A 16,316-nucleotide genomic window follows, 5' to 3' on the forward strand; every position below is an offset into this window, starting at 1 on the left:
ACAGGGGTGTGTACAGTACTTTGCTTCCTGAAGTCAATGACCAGCTCTTTAGTTTTGCTGGCATTGAGGGAGAGATTGTTGTCGCTGCACCACTCCACTAGGTTCTCAATCTCCCTCCTGTATTCTGACTCGTCGTTATTCGAGATCCGGCCCACGATGGTCGTATCATCAGCAAACTTGTAGATGGAGTTGGAACCAAATATTGCCATGCAGTACAGGGAGTAGAGTAGGGGGCTAACTACGCAGCCTTGCTGGCCCCGGTATTGAGGACTATTGTGGAGGAGGTGTTGATGTTCATTCTTACTGATTGTGGTCTGTTGGTCAGAAAATCGAGGATCCAGTTGCAGAGTGGGGAACCAAGTCCTAGGTTTTGGAGCTTTGATATGAGCTTGGCTGAGATTATGGTGTTGAAGGCGGAGCTGTAGTCAATAAATAGGAGTCTGATGTAGGAGTCCTTGTTGTCGAGATGCTCTAGGGATGATTGTAGGGCCAGGGAAATGGCGTCTGCTGTGGACCAGTTGTGACGGTATGCGAATTGCAGTGGATCAAGGCATTCTGGGCGTATGGAGGTGATGCGCTTCATGATCAACCTCTCAAAGCACTTCATTACGACTGAAGTCAGGGCCACCGGACGGTAGTCATTGAGGCACGTTGCCTGGTTCTTCTTTGGCACCGTGTATGATGGTGGTCTTCTTGAAGCAGGTGGGGACCTCGGAGTGGAGTAGGGACAGGTTAAAGATGTCCACGAACACCTCTGCCAGCTGGTCCGTGCAGGCTCTGAGTGCACAGCCAAGGATCCCGTCGGGGCCCGTCGCCTTCCGAGAGTTCAATTTCAGGAAGGCCGATCTGACTTCGGAAGCTGTGATGGTGGGTATGGGTGAGTTTTGGGCTGCTGGGGCACTCGACAGCGGATTGTTGGTTACCTGCTCGAACCGAGCATAGAATGCATTGAGTTCATCGGGGAGGGGTGCGCTGCTGCCGGAGATACTGCTCGGCTTCGCTTTGCAGCCTGTTATGTTGTTTAGTCCTTGCCATAATCGCTGAGAGTCAGTCTGTGATTCTAGCTTGGTTTGATATTCTCTCTTGGCATCTCAGATGGCTTTGCGGAGGTTGTACCTGGATTTCTTGTACAGGTCAGGGTCGTCTGACTTGAACGCCTCAGATCTGTCCTTCAGTAGGGAGTCAATCTCGCGATTGAGCCATGGTTTCCGGTTCGGGAACGTACGTACTGCTTTCTTTGGCACGCAGTCGTGCACACATTTGCTGATGAAGTCTGTGACAGTGGTGGCATACTCATTTAAGTTGGTCGTTGAGTTCTTAAATATGGACTAGTCCACTGTCTCTAAGCAGTCACGTAAGAGCTCTTCTGTTTCCTCGGACCAGCACTGCACGACCTTCTTAGCTGAATTCTCCCGCTTGAGTTTCTGCCGGGAGAAGGAGCACCGCCTTATGGTCTGATTTCCCAAATTGCGGTCGGGGGATGGAACGGTAGGCGTACTTGATTTTTGAGTAGCAGTGGTGAAGAGTGTTGTCGCCCCTGGTAGGACAGGAGATATGCTGGTGGAATTTTGGCAGTACACTCTTGAGGGTGTTTTGTTTCGTAGTTGTTTATAACTGTGTACAGTTCGCCCACGCCTTCCTCACTTCTGCCTGGGCTGGGATGTAGACTGCTGTGATAATGGTTGAAGAGAACTCACGTGGAAGATAGTATGGGCAGTGCTTCACGGTCAGGTATTCCAGGTCCAGGGAGCAGTAGATCACCAGGGTCACCACATCCAAGCACCAGGAGGAGTTGATGAGGAGGCAAACCCCTCCACTCTTCGCTTTGCCTGATGACGCGGTGCGGTCTGCCCGGTGAATTGAGAAGACTTCAGGTTGTATGGCATAGTCCGGTGAGGTGGGGGTGAGTCATGTCTCTGTGAAACAGAGCACACAGCAGTCTCTTACTTCCCTCTGAGAGGTAAGTCTGGCGTTAAGTTCATCCAGCTTGTTTTCGATTGCTTGGACGTTGGGCAGGTCTCTCGGGGTCGGGTTGGGCTGGGTCTCGTCGTCGGGGATCGGGTCGGGAGCTCCGGGGATTGGGCCGGGCGATCTAGGGACTAGCGTCGGTTGTTAGGCCGGGTGGGGAGCTCCGAGGTCCGAGTCAGCTCCAAATCGAGATCGGAGCTTCACTTCCGGTTTGGGCCCGATCCACTTCCAGGTCGTGGAGGTCAGATGGGGTCAGGTCAAAAGGTCTCCACGGGCCTCGGAAGATGTCCAAGCCTGCAAGAAAAGATAAAAGAGAGAGGTTAGTAATAATGTTAGTCTCAGAATTAAATTTTAAAAGATTAGAACGAGTATAAGTTAAGTAAAAAGTGGATCTGTTGGGGAATGCTCGCAGAGAGTTGCCTCATTCCGGCGTCATCTTCTGGACATTCTTCTGGACGTGTTTGAAACAAAGTTGATGATGTTCCAGGCAGAATCATCATGAAGCAGGTAGACCATTTATGAGGATGAGATTTTCACAGCGGCCAGCACTGCCACCTAAAACCATACTGACGGCAGGAACCTTCGTTGATTATCCAGGCAGTGAAGTGCCAAGCCAGCCTGTGACACGGGTGTCTCTTGTCCCCATGGAAACAGATAAAGCTGAGTTAATGGTACCTGAGGAGATGTCGGGGATCACGGTTTCTGCAGAAAGCACCCCAGTGGAGGCACTCCCGACAGAGGAGTTACGCTGCTCCACTAGAATTGGAAACCACCTGAGAGTCTCATGATGGACTGGTTGCATGTGTTTAATATTCTAATTACAGGGGATTAAGAAATGTAATTATGATTGATGTATAAAAAGCCTTAGACAGGGCGGGATGTGGTACTTGTCCCTTTATATGGGGGCGATCTTCTGAGAGAGTCACCAATCAGGGACCAGGGTGGGGAACGCCCTGGCAAGCGTGGGTTTTTGTATCAGTTCGATCCTGGAAGCTGACGCGCAGCCACAAGGCTACAAGCCTCTGCTTGTAGTTGTACATAAATATTGCCGTTGTTATTTACCTAACTGGTGAACAGGAAATGTTACATGTAGTATGTTCATGACCACCGATTGTCCCCAAGTGCTTTACAATTAAGTATTTTTGAAGTGTGTTTATTGTTGAATTACAGGAAACCATGGCAGCCAATTTGTTCGCACACAGCTGTGTTTTAATAGTGCCACACATGACCATCACGCCTTGTACTGAAACTGGAACAACATGACATCTTACCGCTTGAGTACAAATTCTTGCCAAACAAATCTTCAGCTTCATGTTTTCTTGTCACTTTCTGTTCACTGGTCATTTTTTTCTTCAAAGTCAGAGGTCTCTGCAGTCAATCCACATCCATGGTTTATCGGATAAAAAGGGCGAAATGCTGCGGATACTGGAAATCTAGGAGAGAGAATAAAATACTGAGAACTCTCAGCAGGTCCAGAAGCATCCTGATTACTTCCAACATTTTCCTTTTCTTTTCCATGTTTTATCTGATGTAGCGCCTTTTCCAATCATCACATTTTACTTTGACACTTTGATGCGCTTCATCTTATTTTGAACAATATACAATTCAGATCCAGGTACTAAATGGCAGAAATTTGATTAAAATGGGTAATTTTTTAACAGTGGTTTTATTGCAAAATGGCTCACCTTGAAACATTCTCTGTGCCAATCCGCATTACACTGGAGTGAAACCAGGGGGAGTGGATTTTCTGCCGGCATTCGCCATGGGCGGGAATGGCGACGCCAGTGGAAAGTCCCACGGGAACGAGAATCTTGGCGTCAAGGTTTTGCTCTCACATTTTCGTCGCCCATCACCTTTCTAAATGGTAACCGCATTTAAATTAAAATTAATTTTAATAAATTAACACATGGTTAAAGGGTTTCCGTGCCATACGATTCCCCCAGTAATGGAAGAAGTGCTACAATGCATGTGAACAATTACACAATGATGGTCAATGTAAGGATCGCTTGAAATTCTTATGATGAATCTCAGCTCTTTGCTGTTTGTTACTCCATCGCAGTGGGATGGGCCTCACCCCTCAACTTACTGTCATTGAAGAGGTTCTCTGAACTTTAGCTCCTTTGAAAGTTAAACATCGCAACTCCAAAACTGTCCATTTGAGAAACCGTAATTTCGGATTGCACGTGCATGTGTATTTTTTTTTAAAAATGTCTTACTTTTTCTTGTTGCCATCCAGCCATGAACTGACTGGATTTACAACACAGAAAGTCTATTCAGCCCAACTGGTCTGTGCCAAATGTTTAAACAGAGATATAAGCCGGAATTCTCCAGCCGTTGGTATTCTCTTTGCCCATCGGCAGCACACCGCCGTCCGTGGGTTTCCCGACGGAGTGGGGTTACTTCGATGGGAAGGCAGAATCCCGCCGTCAGTGCAATGCCGCCGATGAGAAACACTCGACTGGGGGATTGGAGAATCCAGCCTAATACGTAATTGTGGGTTATACCACCAAAAAGGTTCCACTGGAGCCTTGACAATAGGCATGATTTTCTGCGCCTCCTTAATGTTCTGATCCCGTCGCTGTCAATAGGGTTTCCTGTTCTCCCCCCACAGTTGGGGTTCGCTGTCGGCGGGGCTGAAAGCTCCCGCCGGTGAGAACAGTTGGAAAATTTCGGCCATTGTGCGATTAGTAATGGTGATATTAAGTAGCGTGAGATTCTTCCAAAGCCGATCCTGCTGTGACTCAGCGGAATCGCTTATCCTCCTTGTTAAGTACCATCACCTTGTAAATTGGGGAAAGTCTGGAATGTATTAATGTGAGGTTTCTGTAATTGAAAGACATTTGCGGCCATTTTGTGCAGCATGGCGAGTAAGATGAGACAACAATAGAGAGGCCACGCCGCCCCTTCTCACACAACAATGCTTCATGTTTATTGCTGTTCGGTTTCCCTCAATGTAGTTATAAATATAGTTTTTATTCATTTTTCCCCCCATTTTTATAATATTAAATGCAGCAAACAACAGAGGAATTGGTGCAAAATGGGTATAGACAGAACAAGGTTATTGCAAGCAAAAAAAAAGCAAAACATTAAAGAATAGATTCGGAACAGGTCAGATGAGAATCCAGAGCCCCTTGTTAAAATGCAGGATCCATTCAACAACAAAATACCACAGTGAGTGGGGAAAGAAGGCAAAATCATACTAATACAGAAGGATAACAATTCAGGTCACACACCCCAATGTATTGTGATTCAGACTAACAACTTGAATTGATTGATTGATAGATAAATTGATTTATTGTCACATGGACCGAAGTACAGTGAAAAGTATTTTTCTGCGGCCAAGGGAACGCACACAGTACTTACACAGCAGACAAAAGAATAATCAACAGAGTACATTAACAAATGGTACATCGACAAATAGTGATTGGTTATAGTGTGGTACAAGGGCCAAACAAAGCAAATACATGAGCAAGAGCAGCATAGGGCATTGTGAATAGTGTTCTTACAGAGAACAGATCAGTCCGAGGGAGACTCGTTGAGGAGTCTAGTCGCTGTGGGGAAGAAGCTATTCCTATGTCTGGATGTCTTCAGACTTCGGTATCTTCCGCCTGATGGAAGTGTCTAGAAGAGGGCAAAGCCTGGCTGGGAAAGGTAAAGGATTAAATAGAGTTAAACAAGAGTAAATCTGTTCACAGAAAGGTTAGCAAAAGCAAATCTGCCAAGGTGAAGCCTATGAATTTAAGATGGGGGTTCATATGAAATGCATCAGATTTATAACGGAGAACGGAAATCAAAAATTCCATGGTGATGCATTTCATAATGAGCCTATCACAGCTTTGGATGCAATGAGGAAATAAGAACCTTACAAATGGATAGAGATAGGTTAGGTGAGTGGGCCAAAATGTGGAGGAATGAGTTTAATGTGGATAAGTGTGAGGTCATGCATTTTGGTCGGGAAAATGGAAGGCAACTTATTATCTGAATGGGGAGAGACTTCGGGATGCTCCGATGCACAGGGATCTGGGTGCCCTCGTGCATGAGCCACAGAAAATGTGCATGCAGGTGCAACAGATAATAAGGAAAGCAAATGGAATATTGGCATTTATTGCAAAAGGAGTAGAGTATAAAGGTAAGGAAGTGTTGTTGCAAATATACAAGGCATTGGTGAGACCACATCTGAAGTATTGTGCAAATCTGTGGTCCCTCATTTGATGAAAGATGCAGTGACATTGGAGGCAGTTCAGAGGCGGTTCACTAGGTTGATTCCCGAGATGAGGGGTTTGCCTTCTGAAGAGAGATTGAGCAGTTGAAGCCTATATGCTCCAGCGTTTAGAAAAATGAGGGGAGATCAAATTGAGGTATACAAGATGACAAAAGGTATGGATAAAGTAGACGTGGAGCAAATGCTTCATCTTGTGGGGAATTTTAGAATGAGGAGGTCATGATCTCAGAATAAGGGGTTGCAAATTTAAAACAAAGATGAGGAGAAACTACTTCTCCCAAAGGATTGTGAACCTGTGGAATTTGGTACCCCAGAGTGCGTTGGATACTGGGACAGTGAGTAAATTTAAGGAGGAGTTAGACAGATTTATAATTACTAATGATTGGAGAGTTATGGAGAACGGGCAGGATGGTGGCGATGAGGCCATGGTGAGATCAGCCATGGGCGTATTGAATGGTGGAGCAGGCTCGAGGAGCTAAATTGCACCTTCCAGCTCTTGTTAACAGCCCTGTAGGTAGCAGCACCTCAAGCACAAATCTGGTGTTCTTGATTAATAAGGGGATTTTTTGAGTAATAAAGGGACATAGTGTTATGGGGAGAAGGCAGAAGAATGGGGATGAGGAAGATATCAGCCATAATCGAATGGAGGAGCAGACTGAATGGGCCGAATGGCCTAATTCTGTTCCTATATCTTATGGTTTTATAATATCTGTCTCTAATCCACGAGCATAGGGCGGCATGGTGGCACAGTGGTTAGCACTGCTGCATCACGCCGCCGAGGACCCGGGTTCGATCCCAGCCCTGGGTCACTGTCTGTGTGGAGTTTGCACATTCTCCCCGTGCCTGCATGGTTCTTACTCCCACAACCCAAAAGATATGCAGGGTGGATTGGCCACACTAAATCGTCCCTTAATTGGAAAAATTCAATAAATAAATAGTCCAGGAGCAGAGGATATTTTTATGAGCAGCAAAGGTCAGCATATCACAAAACCTTTTTTCATTCAAATCCGTGATTCTCCTCCTATCTGGGAACCCAGAATCAGAAATACAGGATTAAATTCTAAAGCTCTTGCAAAAATCTTCTGCAGCTCCCTGATTACACCTGACCAACAGGATTGAATCTTGGCACAGGTCCATAGAAAATGTATATTATCGCCCTTGACTACCTGGCACGTTAGACACAGCTGGGATAAGGAGGATTAAACCTATTTCTAAGACTAGGTGTAATGTGGGTACACTGTGGTATCTTGAACTGAATCTCCTTCATTCCATTTCAAGTTTACCGGTATAATCCCATATATTACCCATGTTTCTTCATCAATCTTGATAGGCAAGTCTTCTTACCAAAATGGTGATGCAGGCCCTGGTGTTCAAAGCATCAAAGAACTTACTGATCAATTGTTTAGGCTCCACAGAAATCAGGATTCTTTCCACCGGGGAAATTAAGGAGTCAAGACGCAGGGAGGTCTTATTAAGTATAAAATATAAGCTATCAATACTGAAAAAAGGATTGTCTTGGGATGCCCCAGATTTCTGACATAGCTGCTCAAAGGATGATAAGGAATGTTCTCTGAATGTTTCCCAGCCGACGAATGCCTCTACCTTTCCAGATATCGAATCCATGGGCGATTGGACCGGGTGGAAAGTTTGCACTGCTCTGGATAGGAGAGAGAACGGAAGTCAGTTCACATCTTCTTTCTAGTTGGCGGATCGACCTCCATGCTCTAATAATAATAGGATTATCACACTGAGCAGAGTCCACCTTAATGTCACCATAAAACAACAAGACCTGTTGAGGAGAAATTGCATGTTCTGCTTCAGTGTCAAGCCACATGGACGACGGATCCATTCTACCCCAATCTCTGATGAATCTGGGCAATATGCTTATTTTGATTAGGGCAATCTTCCCAAGCCACAAAATCCGGAGTGCAGACCACCGAGCGACATCCCATTTAATAGCTGCAATCAATTGGGGGGGGGGGGGGATATTAGCCCTATACAATTGCCTAAAGGAAGGGGTCATGAAAACCCCAAGATATTTAAATTCCATGGAGGACCATCCAATCCCCCTCTCACTAACTATTCATAGTTGAAGGTTTGCAGGTTTGGTCAAATGAGTCATGGGAATCCATCCGGGGGTAGGGAGGTAAGTACAAACCCGCCGGGGGGAGGGGGGACATTCCCCGCAGTGCTCTGGCACTGCCCCCTGACACAGGTTGGCACTGCCTGGTTGAGATAGTGCCAACCTGGTAGTGCCAACCTGTGCCAGGTTTTGGCCCTAGTAGGTGCCCCCATGGTGGGGAGGGATGATTACTCTGTGGTGGGGAACAAGCACTGAGGGCAGATGGATTGCCGGTGATTCTTCCACGGTGGGGGGAATACAGGCGATGATTGTCGAGGGTTGGGGGGGTGGTGTAGGTGTGGGTTTCACACATTGATGGGTGGCAGTGGGTAATGAAATGTGCTAGATTCCCCCTTACACTTTGTTGGATCAAGTGCTGCAGTTGTCAGGGAAGGTTATAAATAGCTGCCAGCAGTCTTTCAACACTCCCTTGCTAATATCTAGACACTAGCAATTTACTGCTACAGTCCAACAACTGAAGTTCAGGGAGAGGGCACAGTACCAGGGGCACTTGAGTAATTAATTTATCAAAGTTCATGCAGTTGAAGAGGAAAGTAAAGAGTACAAATTAAAGCAGTTACATGGTGGTGCAACATGTTGAAGCATCAGCGGATGGAAGGTCCCATAATATCGCAAGATCAGGCAGAAATTTGCAACACTGCAAGTTACTTGAGTAAGCGACACTGTTGTGGAGAAGAGCTGATCAGAGGCCCAATTGTACAATATTGGTGGGTTCGGGGAGAAAAATCATAAAAAAACAAACCTTGCCTGGCTATGCTGGGAGGTGTCTTTCGTTCTATCGTGGGTGTTGCTGGTAAGGCCAGCATTTGGTGCTCATTTTTAATTGCCCTTGAGAAGGTGATGGGAGTTTCAAATGCTCATCTAAATGCTTCTTTAGTGTTGTGAGGGTTCCCGCCCCTACCACCCTGTCAGGCAGTGAGTTCCAGATTCCCACCAGACTCTGGGTGAAAAAGGTTTTCCTCACATCCCCTCTAATCTCCAGCCCCTTACCATAATCCCATGCCCCTTGATTACTGCCTACGAAAGCTAGTGACATCGAAACAAACCTGTTGGACTTTAACCTGGTGTTGTAAGACTTCGTACTGTGCTCACCCCAGTCCAACGCCGGCATCTCCACACCTTGATTACTGGCCACTCTACTGAGGGGACAGGTTTCTTCCCGCCTACCCTATCTATGCCTGTCGTAGTTTTGTACACCTCAATCAGGTTCCCCTCAGCCTTCTCTGCTCTTAAGTCATCAGCTATTGCCACCCCGTCTTGCTTTTCCGACCTATTCCTCAGCACAGTCAGATAGGGCAGTGATGTTGAAGTTTGCAGCATGGCCTCATAACTTCATCTTTCACCGAGGAAAGATTGATACCAGACGTTGTTGCATGTGTCTTTCTGTGAAATAAGTAAATAGAGAGAGAGAGAGAGAGTTTACTGGCTGATTCAGTTGGATCATTTGCTGACATTGTGCTGAAGTGTTGGGTATAAAAATGTGATACCTATTTTTATACTGTTTCTTATTTAGTTTGGATTCACGGTAATCAGACTCACTGAGCCTGTACTTGGAATTTCTGCGAATTAATACAGCTCCTTTATGGTCCCAACAGGATTGTAAATCTACTCAATACTGAGCCTGTGACTCTGCCAAGCAGATAACGGAGCCAGATAAGATCCAACTGGCTGATGTGATGAAGGGACAGCATTGGGGTTATTAGAATCTTAAACATCGGGTTGAAAATTGACTTGATTGGGTCAGCCACTCTTTTCGTACCTCGCCCAATCCTACTTACAGTGTTGGGGGTGTAAGGCAGGGCGTGTGGGTGGTTGATCTGAATCTGGGAGTTTCCTGTTGGGTGGTGAGGTTAAAATTACCCCCATGATTCATTCCTTCTTCATAACGATCCAACTGGATCTTGAATTAATCCAACATTTTTGCTCTCCAGTCTTTTGCACCTATATTTAACTTGAGTTCATGTGCACATGCGGTGCGTCAGCCCATTAGGAGTAAAATACAAATTATGGGGTGCAATTTTTGGGGAGAATTTCCTGTTTCTGAGGGTGCAGTTGGTTGGAAAACGCACAACATTGACTCAGCTTAACTTTCAAACAAGTTTAAATCGAAGAGGTGCTGATATTGGTATACAGCGGCGCTTCATCGAGATTAACCCGTAATTTAGCACTTTGAACCACCTCCCCAGATTCTGCTTCGAATTGCACACCTGGAAAAAAGCACCCCACTAAGCCTAATAAATGCACTTGTTTTTGCGGGTGTGAAGTTAAAGACTGCTGCTGGAAAGGTTCCCACAAACCTACTGGACTGGTGATACTACGGCTTAAATCTGTTTCATGAAATGTCGCATTGCCTAGCAACTGAGACCCAAGTTATTCAGGAATGTGATTTATTATTTTCCTTTCTTTTTATAGCACCACCAAAGTTTACAAGAACTCCCATTGACCAGATGGGAGTCTCGGGAGGGGTTGCGTCATTTATCTGCCAAACCTCAGGAGAACCCAGGCCGAAAATTGTATGGTCTAAAAAAGGAAAGAAAGTCAGCTCGCAGCGATTTGAGGTATTGTGTCCATTATTTTTTTTCATCAGAATAATACTCTGCAAGGTTCTCATGATGTACATCCCAATTAGTTTTATTTTTTGGTTTTCATTAGAGCCCTGTTAAAGTGTCTTGAAGGTGTTAACGATGAATGGCCTCCTTCTACACTATAAATTCTATGATTCTATGACGGGCGGGATTCTCCTCGACGGGATCCTCCTGTTCAATGGCAGCGCACTCATGTCCACGGATTTCCCGACGGCGCGATGGTGCCCACAATGGGAAACTCCATTGACCGGTTACCGGGACAGAGGATCCCACTGCCGGCAGGGGCACGCCGCACCGGTTAACGGGTGTAGCGAAATGGAGAATCCTGCCCAACCAGTCTGTCAATTGGAGCGTCCAGATTTGGAATGAACTTGCCTCTTTTGTTGATGTGCATCAACCAGTTTATCAAATATTATTTTAATTGTTAGCTAACGAGTTGGCAAAGTGTTGATTCAGCTTGAGCTGATGTCCAATTTTCGAAATCTTCCAACATCTCTGAAGTGGAGATTTTGCCAGTTCACTAAGACTGGAAACTCATTGTTACATTTCTGCAATTCCACCACACACACAAACCGCCCCACACCCTGACCCCCCACACTTATCTCTCATCACCTTGGTTCACTTTTCATGATCATGATATCCAGGTAAATTTGCAGCTTTAACTTGCTGAATGCCGTCAATTAAGTTTTTTTCATGGATTTCAAAAGCATGAAGGTGTTGGGGAAGGGCGGGGGAGATTTTCCATCCCTATTTTTGGCAGACAGGAGAAGGAGGCAGAGTTGGAGAATCGAGGGAGTGTCCCAAAGCGGCTTTCATGTTGGCGGAATTTCCTCGCTCAATTGCCATTGCCCTCTTGCCAATGACATAACGAGGTTCCCGCCAAGCAAGGCCGGGAACATCACTGACATACACTTAGTGGAAGTTTGCAACTTTGCAAAACAAATTTTCCCGACATTCCCCGTGGCGCCGCCAACATCTCCAATGGACAGGGTTCTTTCGCTTGCAGGGTCGGAGGATGCACTCCTGAAATTTATGGTTAGATTTTGTCTGAAGGTTTTGTGTCAGTGGAGGGGGTTAAGGCTAGGTGGGAGGAGGAGTTGGGGTCCATATTAAGTGGCGAGGTGTGTAGTGAGGCACTTCGGAGGATGAGGTCCATGTCCTCGTGCGTGAGGCTTGGGTTGATCTAAGTTAGGCTAGTTTTAGGGCGTACATGACCAAGTCCAGAATGAGTTGTTTCTTTGTAGGGGTGGAGGACAGATGCGAGCGCTCTTCAAGAGGTCTGGTAAGCCACAGGCACATGTTCTGGTCTTGTCCTAGGCAAGTGGGCGTTTGGGTTTCCTACTTTAGCACCATGTCACCGATTCTGAAGATTGAACTGGAGCCCAGTCATTTAGTGACCATATTTGGGGTGTCAGACCCGCCGGAACTGCGGACGGGCGCGGGGGCCGATGTCCTTGCCTTTGCTCCATTGATTGCCCCAAGGCGAATACTGTTGGGGTGGAGGTTGCCATATTCCCCAGTGCTTCATTGTGGCTAGGTGACCTGATGGAGTTCTTATACCTCGAGAAAGTCAAGTACACTGTGAGGGGAGCAATCAAGGGGTTCTATCGGAGATAGCAGCTGTTTATTGCTTATTTCAAGGAATTGGTCACCGTTAGTTGTTAAAGGAAGAGAAAGGTAAAAAGGGGGGGGGGGGGTTAAGTTTTGTGAGGGGCTATTTTATGTTTCTGTATTGTTATGAATGTAACTGTGTTTATTCTTTCTTGTTATTTTGTATTGTCGAAAGTGAAAATGTGAATAAAAATATATTTTTAAAAACATACACGTGGCAGGCCTCAAGCCTCCCAGTGTATCATTCCCCCATCCCTCATGCCCCATGCCACTGACAATGTCACCTCAATGTCAGCTAATGCCCCCTCATACTCAATGACACCTTCACATCAACTCATGCCCCTCATCCACCTCTCATACCCCATGTCACCTCCATAACTACTCATGCAATATCCACCATGGGCAGAACCTCAATCCGACACACTTGTCAATGAAAATAATTCCCATTCAAGACACCCTTTGAAAGGCTTTTAAATCTCCTCTTGTGTTGAATCTCTTCTAAAAACAAACACGCTTCCATTTAGGTGCCACATCAAAGACAGCTAACCTTCCAACAGCCTCATTAAACTGTCAATCAAACTGAGTTCAGAAACATCTGCTGAGATCATTGTAGTTTTTGAAACTCATCCAAGCGTTCATAATGGCACAATAATACCCCTTGCTGAATCGTCAACGAAAGCTCTATTGAAGCTGCACCACCAGGTGGTAATGTTTCTTTTTCTAACCTATATCAGATGACCATGACATGTCAATAAAATTGCTGCAACAGAGGATTTAAAAACAATCTCACTGACAGCTTTCAGCCTGTTTTTTTCCCCTCGTTTTTTTCCCCTCTAAAGAGCAGGCGATTTAAAAAAAAACTTCAGGTCATGCCACTTCAACAAACGTTGGGCGCGATTCTCCGACCCCCCACCGGGTCGGAGAATCGCCAGTGACTCCCGCCCCTTCCATGTCCCGAATTCTCCGCCACCGGAGATTCGGCGGGGGCGGGAATCGTGCCACGCCGGTCGGCGGAAATCGCGCCGGTCGGCGGGCCCACCCCCGGCGATTCTCAGGTCCGCGATGGGCCGAAGTTCCGCCGCTGTCAACCCATGCCAGCCGGCATGGATTGAACCACCTTTCGAACGGCGGGACAAGGTGGCGCGGGCGGGCTCCGGGGTTCTGGCCGGGCGATCTGGCCCCGGGGGGGTGCCTCCACAGTGGCCTGGCCCGCGATCGGGGCCCACCGATCCGCGGGCGTGCCTGTGCCGTGGGGGAACTCTTTTCCTTCTGCCTTCGCCATGGCCTTCACAATGGCAGAGGCGGAAGAGACCCCCTCCACTGCGCATGAGCGGGGATGCCGTGAGCAGCCACTGACGCTCCCGCGCATGCGTCGCACGGCAAAGTCATTACCGCGCCAGCTGGCGGGGCGGAAATCAGTCCGGCGCGGGCCTAGCCCCTCAAAGTGAGGGCTCGGCCCCTCAAGATGCGGAGAATTCCGCACCTTTGGGGTGGCTCGATGCCGGACTGATTCGTGCCGTTTTTGGCGCCGGTCGGCAGACATCGCGCTGATTGCGGAGAATCCCGCCCAAAATCCGCCCTTCAATGGTGACTATGTCTTCTCCATCAATTCATGACTCCTACACCATGGATTAAGGCCCTGGCAACAGCCAAAAATGGATCTGTTTGAACTTGGTATTAAGTTCAAATGGCCCTGCTGAGTCTGGATTTCCTGTCTGTGTGAGTGACACCTTGCCTTGCCGGCAAAAATTGGAACTGTTAGAAATGGGGTGGAACCTCAGCAACCGGATCCTGCCCACTCTTTTTAAAGGTTTGTGGAGTTTTCCCAATTCTGCGAAAGTCTGACCTCTATCCCAGAGAATGACAGATAAGTGGGTCAATTTGTTACACACAAGGGATTGGGCAGAAACATCTATTGGCTTTGGTTAGCTTTACTGATTTTATCATGTCTCTTCTGTGTGACCTTTCTTGACATTAGGAGGGGGATAAAACAACAGCAGACTGATTAAGATTTTAATTCGCAAAAAATGTTCACTAAATAGCAAAAGAAAAAGCAAACTATTGCAAATGAGGCGACACAGATTTTACAGTGGTTATTAAATTAAGCGATCCAAGGACGGCACCTGGCGCAGTGGTTAGCACTGGGACTGTGGCGCTGAGAGCCCGGGTTCGAATCCCGGCCCTGGGTCACTGTCCGTGTGGAGTTTCCACATTCTCCCCATGTCTGCGTGGGCTTCACCCCCACAATCTAAAGATGTGCAGGTTAGGCGGATTGGCCATGCAAAATTGACCTTATTGTTGGGTGGGGTTACTGGGTTATGGGGACAGGGCAGAGGTGTGGGATTGCATAGGGTGCTCTTTCCAAGAGACGGTGCAGACTCGATGGGCTGAATGGCATCCTTCTACACTGTAAATTCTATGAAATAAGTCTATGAAATTGTCCCTTAATTGGAAAAAAAAAATTGGGTACTCTAAATTTAAAAGAATATATATGAATTGTTAAAATTAAGCGATCATGAGTTGGTAGAGAGTAACTAATACTTGCAACTGCAGCACTAAATCATGCCATCTTACATTGGGCTTGTTCCTTTCCACACTGCTCATGCAGATACCTGACCTAACGCACTCTCTTGGGTTTCACACATTTATTTCCCATTTGAACTCGCCTGGCTGAGAAATTCTTTCCATGGAATCATTGGGGCCAAGCATATTTAAATAACTTTGTTGAACTCAAAAAAGGAAGCTGCCTGTTGAACATAATGAAAACCAACCCAACAATATGTTCGTAACAGAACTAAATGTCTAAGGTTGGCTTCCCCCTTCCTTGGATAGTGGGGTATGAAAATACGTTCAATTGTTGCAAACCTTGTGTTATGAGTAAACTAAAGCCTTCCATTTTATACACGATGACAGAATTGAAAACCCCAATGCCATACTAAACGTTAAACAAAATGCTTAATTATCCTCCCATTCGTGTAAAGAACCTGCGCGTCATTGGGGTCGGAGAATGGCCGTTGGCCGCCGTGAATCCCGCCCCCGCCGGTTGCCGAAGTCTCCGAAGGGAGAAAAGTCGGCGGGGCGTTAATGTCGCCGCTGCCGCGGAGAATGTCACGGGTCTGCGCAAGGCAGCCGATATTCTCCCTTCCGGATGGGCCGAAGTCCCGTCGACGTGATGACCGTTCACGTCGACGTAAATTAAACCTCCTTTTCATCGGCGTGACCCGGTGCTCCAGGCTCACGCCGACCAGCGTGGAGGTGAGTGACGGCCTGGGGGGTTGGCTCTGGGCAGGCAATGGCGTGGCCGCAGTCTGAATGCGTGAGGACAGGTGTGTCTCGGGTTGTGTGTGTGTGTGTGCGGCGGGGGGAGGGGGGGGGGGTGGTTAGAGTAGGCTGGGCTCCGGGGGAGAGCCGGGAGGGGGTCCGTGCCGGGGAGGTGGATGGGGGGGGTCCGTGCTGGGGTGGAGGTTGGGGGGGGGGGTCCGTGCCGGGGTGAGGTTGGGGGGGGGGGATCCGTGCCAGGGTGGAGGTTGGGGGGGGGGTCCGTGCCGTGCCGGGGTGAGGTTGGGGGGGGGGTCCGTGCCGGGGTGGAGGTTGGGGGGTGTCCGTGCCGTGCCGGGGTGGAGGTTGGGGGGGGGTCCGTGCTGGGGTGGAGGTTGGGGGGGGGGGGTGTCCGTGCCGGGGTGAGGTTGGGGGGGGGGGTCCGTGCCGGGGTGGAGGTTGGGGGAGGTCCGTGCCGTGCCAGGTTGGGGGGGGGGTCCGTGCCGGGGTGGAGGTTGGGGGGGGTCCG

General features: G+C 47.7%; 1 protein-coding gene across 27 annotated transcripts in view; it reads left to right on the forward strand.

Moving 5' to 3' along the window:
- LOC140429768 (receptor-type tyrosine-protein phosphatase delta-like) overlaps window positions 1–16,316 on the forward strand; it is a 3,491,723-nt gene that overhangs the window by 2,942,494 nt on the left and 532,913 nt on the right. For all 27 annotated transcript variants that reach the window (XM_072517184.1, XM_072517188.1, XM_072517191.1 and 24 more), the window contains one exon: window positions 10,746–10,891. In XM_072517184.1, the coding sequence (XP_072373285.1) occupies window positions 10,746–10,891 (146 nt within the window). The remainder of the gene's footprint in view (window positions 1–10,745; window positions 10,892–16,316) is intronic.

Source organism: Scyliorhinus torazame, chromosome 9, assembly GCF_047496885.1.
Source record: "Scyliorhinus torazame isolate Kashiwa2021f chromosome 9, sScyTor2.1, whole genome shotgun sequence".
NCBI classification, from domain to species: domain Eukaryota; kingdom Metazoa; phylum Chordata; class Chondrichthyes; order Carcharhiniformes; family Scyliorhinidae; genus Scyliorhinus; species Scyliorhinus torazame.